The following is a 7,088-nucleotide window of genomic DNA, read 5'->3' as shown; positions in this document are numbered from 1 at the left end:
ATTTTAAATATTTAAAAATTGATCACCCGAGTGTAAAATGATCCAGCGGGACGTCCTAAAGACATTGCGGGCCGTATACAGCAGTTTCGGTTTCTTATAAACAAAAATAGATTGCATTAGCTCCCGGTTTTATCGACTTTAAACGTCACTTTATCTGACACTTTCTCTTTGATGATGAACCAGCAGGCCGACGGCCAGTCCGCTCCTGGGCAGGAACAGAACAATATCAACATTGAACTCAGTGTAACATGACACATGGCAATTAACCTAATGTATCCAAATGTATCCTACAAACTATACAGTAGGCTATATATATATTCATATTACAGGTTCATAAAATACACAAAATTTAATAAGCACTTAGGTCACAAAATAAAGAGTTGCTGGTTCTAGAAAATAACAGGAACTATTCAATGTAAAATCGGAGGAATCTCTTTTCACTTATTTTACCTTATCTGACCTGAAAATAGTCAGATGGTGAAATTCACATTAATAAGAAGTGTCTCATTCATGTGTAAACTAACCTTAAATGGTTTCAAATTGTTGGACTTGTACTTCTGTAAGGTATTTAGTGTGTGTATCAGCATGCGTGTCAGCTCTGGATGAAATGAGCATTCCTCTGGTATAGTTTAATAGAAGAGGAGCTCTGGGATAAGAGGCTAATTAAGGGCAGAGCTATGGCACAGGCCATCTGTTCAGGATGCTTTCTTTGAGCCCACCATGTAAACAGACAGGAGAGAGATGAATATCCATATCAGTGTTAGCGAAAGGCTCACAATGCATTATGAATGACAGGAGTCAATGAGCAAAATGGTTCAGGAAATATTCTGTCCATCTGGAAGCCTTTACTGTACAATTAACATCTGTTACTAGCAGCACAACATTCTCTGCAACTTGGCAGCAGTAAAACAAAATCTGCTATCAGTCTGTTTTTCGAAACGTATTATTTAAGAATTCTCCCAGAAAGGATTAAAAGATGGACATCTTGATAGATAGAAGCCTTGTGTTATTTATTATTTATTCAGAGGATACAGTGGTAAAGGAATAAAGACTCTAATACAAAACATACATCAGTATCTGCAGCTATATGAAACAGCATTATCACTTTGGACAACCGACCACAACAATTGAACAGAGATTTCAGACACATTTGCCATGTTTTCATTAAGTGTAAGTCAACATATACAATGGGCTTCAATGCTATGGTGCTGTTCTCTTGCGAGAGACATATCCGTGTGGTTTAAAGAAACTGGCGAAATAGTTTAGCACACAAATGTAAGCCAGTTAAAAGTGAATTTCCTGAATATCAACTCACTAGATGCAGCTAAAATTCACAAAACCCAGAAAAATAAATATTATGTGACCAATGGGAAAAAGATCTTCTTTGAGAATTTGGCAATATTCCTCTAAATCTGTAATGCATGTGTTTATTTTAACTTTATTTTATCTTTACGAACAAAGAGTGGTGACAGTCTTGCTAGCAAGTGTGAATAAGAGAAATAGTTTATCCTAAAATGAAAAACTACTGAAAATATTCTCAAATTCACCTAGGATGGCCTGAGGATGTTACTGTATCAGAAAAGATTTGAAGAAATTCAGCATCAACACAACTCCAGTTGATCAACCCTGTGAAGCAAAAAGCTGCGCTTGTAATAAACAAATCCTTATAAAAAAAATTTTTTTCTTTACTTCAGACTCTTGCTTCTGACTAAAATATGACTCCTCTATCTATAATATTGCTTTCAGTGAAAAAAGAAGTCATGTCTGTAAATGAACCAAAACAGTTTTTAACAAGTATGTCAGTGGATTTTGATGTAAAATGACTTTTTCAGTATTATTATGGAATCTAAATTGTTTTGGACAGATGCGACAGTTTAAAGTTACAATGCCTTGATGAAATTCCTACAATTGCGCAGCTTTTTACATCACAATACAGTTATTTTATGGACTGGAGTCATGTTGATTACTTGTGGATTATTGTGATGTTTTAATCAGCTGTTTGGACTCTGATTCTGACGGCACCCATTCATTGGTAAGCAAGTGATGTAATGCTAAATTTCTCCATATCTGTTCCGATGAAGAAACAAACTCTATCTACATCTTGGATGGTGTAAGGGTACATTCTCTGCAAATGTTCATATTTGGGTGAACTACTCCATTAGACTCAAGGGTTTACAGATACGGTATTATTATTATTATTATTATTAGAGTGTGGTGGCAGCAGCTAACACACCTCTACTCATTACATCATAGAACATCTGGACCATTTCTTCATCTAAGGTGTTGACCGATACAGCTCACATCTTTACAGAGCTATATGAGCAGAACGAGACAGACTCAACATCTACAAAATGACCTTGTAATGCTACTTCAGATGTGTTATTACAGGAAAAGTAACCTTTCTTCCTAATGTGATGAGTATAATCTTTTTAACTAAACATTGGTGGAAGTCAAAAATACTGTAATATGAGAGTCCAAAGTTGACATCCATTCAAAGTACAATAAATAAATAATAGTTGGCCATTAAATATTCATTTCTGCTTTGTGCTGCTTTTCACTACAAAAGAAACACATTCATGCATCAAATTCAATTTAAAAATCCCTTATAGACCCTCTTTTCTGTAAGTATGTACTTTCGTGCTGAGAGAAAGTGGCGAATAGAATAGAGGTGAGGAGTCATGCAGTGTCACTTCTGGGCAGCTTTTAAATATATAAATAAATATACACTCACCTAAAGGATTATTAGGAACACCATACTAATACTGTGTTTGACCCCCTTTCGCCTTCAGAACTGCCTTAATTCTACGTGGCATTGATTCAACAAGGTGCTGAAAGCATTCTTTAGAAATGTTGGCCCATATTGATAGGATAGCATCTTGCAGTTGATGGAGATTTTCTGGAATGAACATCCAGGGCATGAAGCTCCTGTTCCAGCACATCCCAAACATGCTCTATTGGGTTGAGATCTGGTGACTGTGGGGGCCATTTTAGTACAGTGAACTCATTGTCATGTTCAAGAAACCAATTTGAAATGATTCGAGCTTTGTGACATGGTGCATTATCCTGCTGGAAGTAGCCCTCAGAGGATGGGTACACAGTGGTCATAAAGGGATGGACATGGTCAAAAACAATGCTCAGGTTGGCCGTGGCATTAAAACAATGCCCAATTGGCACTAAGGGGCCTAAAGTGTGCCAAGAAAACATCCCCCACATCATTACACCACCACCACCAGCCTGAACAGTGGTAACAAGACATAATGGATCCATGTTCTCATTCTGTTTACACCCAAATTCTGACTCTACCATCTGAATGTCTCAACAGAAATTGAGACTCATCAGACCAGGCAACATTTTTCCAGTCTTCAACTGTCCAATTTTGGTGAGCTCGTGCAAATTGTAGCCTCTTTTTCCTATTTGTAGTGGAGATGATTGGTACCTGGTGGGATTTTCTGCTGTTGTAGCCCATCTGCCTCAAGGTTGTGCGTGTTGTGGCTTTACAAATGCTTTGCTGAATACCTCGGTTGTAACGAGTGGTTATTTCAGTCAAATTTGCTCTTCTATCAGCTTGAATCAGTCGGCCCATTCTCCTCTGACTTCTAGCATCAGCAAGGCATTTTCGCCCACAGGACTGCCGCATACTGGATGCTTTTCCCTTTTCACACCATTCTTTGTAAAGAAAAGGTTGTGTGTGAAAATCCCAGTAACTGAGCAGATTGTGAAATACTCAGACCGGCCCGTCTGGCACCAACAACCATGCCACGCTCAAAATTGCTTAAATCACCTTTCTTTCCCATTCTGACATTCAGTTTGGAGTTCAGGAGATTGTCTTGACCAGGACCACACCCTCAAATGCATTGAAGCAATTGCCATGTGATTGGTTGATTAGATAATCGCATTAATGAGAAATTGAACAGGTGTTCCTAATAATCCTTTAGTTGAGTGTATGTATATATGTGTTTTGGAATGAAATTTTCTTCACTTTAGCATGTTAATCTAACAGTCATGGATTAATAGGCACATTATATATTAGAAACATGCATGTGGCGAAGCCATTGTGTTACAATGAATAAAGTGGGCAATGTTCGACCAAAAACAGAAACAAATCTAATACATAAATGTTTTGGAAGCACAGCATGTGTCCAGCAAGAACTATCTTATGTTTTATTTCATATTGACGTCAATGCTACAATGGCTTTGCAGTTGAGCTACTTGGTTACCAGTCTCAGCTCTTATGTTCTAATGTACACAGCATCAATGCAGTTTAGGAGAACAGTTGTTTTACACCCTTTGGCGAAATGTTCCCTAAAGCCCTTTCTAACTATAGTTTGTATTGTCGATTCTATTAAGCTTGATATCACTTATTATCACACATCTACTGTTCTCCTAATAAGATTTTCAGGTGCATTTGAGACTTGAGGAAAACAGTAGTCTCTGCAAACAGAAGGAAATCCAAATAAATCACAGTGATCTATGAAATAGATGTAAAACAGTGGTTCTCAACCTTTTTGGCTCTCCTTTGTCCAAGACAATATTTACAAGATGTTAACTGATGGCCTGGAGTCACATTGATTACTTGTGGATTATTGTGATGTTTTTATCAGCTGTTTGGACTCTCATTCTGGCGGCACCCATTCACTGTAGAGGATCCTTGGTGAACAAGTGATGTGATGCTAAATTTCTCAAAACCGTTCAGATGAAGACAAAAACTCATCTACATTTTGGATGTTCTGAGGGTTTGTCATTTTTAAGCAAATTTATTTTTTTTGAGAAATATTCCTTCAAGATGATGTTAATATAACAAAATTTAAATCATATTAAGACATATCATGAAGGTTGGTGTGGGCCCTGGCCCTCTGGTTGAGAACCACTGATGTGAAGGAGAAAATAAATGAAAAGTATGGATTAAAAGCATATTGATTTTCTGATGACATTCAAATTTCTATTAAAGGTAATAATTTCTCCTCTTTGCTAGTTATTCTAGTTATTAAATTTACAAAATATCATCTTAAAAAAACGTTCAGTTTACAAAACGTAAATATAGTAGTCAACATTTGAAGTGGATCGAAAAGTTTAATCAAAGCTATTCTAAGACAAGAAAGCATTTTGGTTTTAGGTTTTAAGACAACTTTGACAAAAGGTTTTGATCCACTTCAAATGTTTACTAGTGTAGTTAAAACCAACCCAAAGTTTGAAAGAAAGAAAACAGAAAAAAAAAACAGGAAAGTTGTAACAGAAATACTGTTGGAAATACACAGTCACTCATGCAGGAACACACATTTTAACACTAAAAAGAAAGACAAATGTCTATTACTATGTAAATATTAGCGCTGTCAAATGATTAATCACGATTAGTCGCATCCAAAATAAAAGTTTTTGTTTACATAATATATGCATGTGTACTGTGTATATTTATTATGTATATACTGTATAAATACACACACATTCATGTTTATATTTCAGAAAAATATGTTTTGTTTAAAAATTAAATATTTTTATAATATAAATAATATAAATATATAGACATGTAAATATTTTTCTAAATATATACTGTATGTGTGTGTATTATATATATATATATATATATATATATATATATATATATATATATATATATATATATATATATATACATAATAAATATACACAGAACACACACATATATTATGCAAACAAAAATGTTTATTTTGGATGCGATGAATCATTTGACAGCACTAGTAGATTTCTCTGTTACGGCCCCAGGTTTACTGAGAGGCTTTCTGTTCTTTTCTGACATCCAGAAGGGCACACTTCAATGGATGCTGAAATTGGCGCTTGTGAAATTGAAATCATCTATCAGTCTACCAGTAAAAGAAGACACATATTGACATCTAATTACACTATAAGCAAAAGACAAGGTGAGGTTTCACACAAAAAAGTGGTCGATAGCCCTGTGCTCTCATGGCAGCTCCCTCTGTGTCACAGAAAACATGAGGTGCAGTGTCTGTGTCGGCCGAAGTGAGAGGTAATTGTGGGCTCCTGCAGGTGTCAGTTTCAGCTCTCGATTCAGAAGGCCCCAGCCACACAACAGAGTCCCTCATGTAGCTGGTTTGGTACCGTGACATATGAGTGTACAGGAGAGTCCCGCATTACAGGATCGTGTGGGAAACACTGTCCTGTGGACTGCTGTCTGCTGTAGTGTGTTTGAGCAGATCCAGGGGCATCAGAGGAAGATGGTGGTTTTGTTCACTCACTACTGCCTCGTATGGGGGCGCCTCATCTAAAGGTAAGGCTGACAAAGAGATGGAGGTGATTGGCTGGAGCCTGAAGACCTGTGGTCTGCTTGGGTAATGGGAAGAGCCACTTGCTGACACCCAGGATGCACCAGCGAGCAGATCCACCATCTCTCTGTGACGGTGTGTGGCAGGATGCTCCAGGCACGGGTCTGTGAGGGAGTAGGGGGGCGGATCGTCCGCAGGAACATATATCTGTGTCCCTTGTCCCACACACTCATCATAACTGAAAGAAAAGACAGTTGTGAAATATATATTTATTATATATGCATCTGATTTCAAATAACATTTCAACAATATTATGCAATTGATGCATTTATCAATATTCTATACTACAGTTTAAAATTTGCAGGTCTTCCTTTAGGGTAGCACATACGTCATGGTATGTCATGGTAGGTTACATTTTATAGCCACTAGAGGGCAGAATATTTATTTATGCTAAGAACCCTTAAATATGATTATCTCCTTACTAAATATCTATATTCTGTATGGGAAAACAATATAGTTAGATATTATAAAGAACGTGGTGTTTCCAGAATTAAATAATTGACTTTTATACTGTCATTATAAAACATACACAAAAATTATTAAAATATTATAAGAAAAATATTAAATGTAAAATATACTGTAGTATATTTTATTCATATATATATATATATATATATATATATATATATATATATATACAAGATTAAATCATCATGTTGTACATATTTAATATTTAACACCTTTGAAAGCTTAAGTAAAATATTTAGATTTTCTTGGACCCCAGCCACCCAGTCTCAAGGGGGTTAGGGGTCTCTATTAAAAAAATCCCTT

At 36.1% G+C, this 7,088-nt stretch overlaps 1 protein-coding gene across 1 annotated transcript in view; it reads right to left on the bottom strand.

The window, feature by feature from the left end:
• Positions 1–5,661: 5,661 nt before the first annotated feature.
• LOC132123410 (protein BEAN1-like) overlaps positions 5,662–7,088 on the bottom strand; it is a 74,694-nt gene continuing 73,267 nt past the window's right edge. Inside the window, exon 6 of the mRNA XM_059534000.1 lies at positions 5,662–6,495. Within this exon, the coding sequence (XP_059389983.1) occupies positions 6,126–6,495 (370 nt within the window). The 3' untranslated portion in view covers positions 5,662–6,125. The remainder of the gene's footprint in view (positions 6,496–7,088) is intronic.

This window comes from Carassius carassius, chromosome 3 (genome assembly GCF_963082965.1).
Source record: "Carassius carassius chromosome 3, fCarCar2.1, whole genome shotgun sequence".
Lineage (NCBI taxonomy): Eukaryota > Metazoa > Chordata > Actinopteri > Cypriniformes > Cyprinidae > Carassius > Carassius carassius.
Note: the sequence above shows the minus strand (reverse complement) of the source record. Positions and strands in the feature narration are given on the sequence as shown.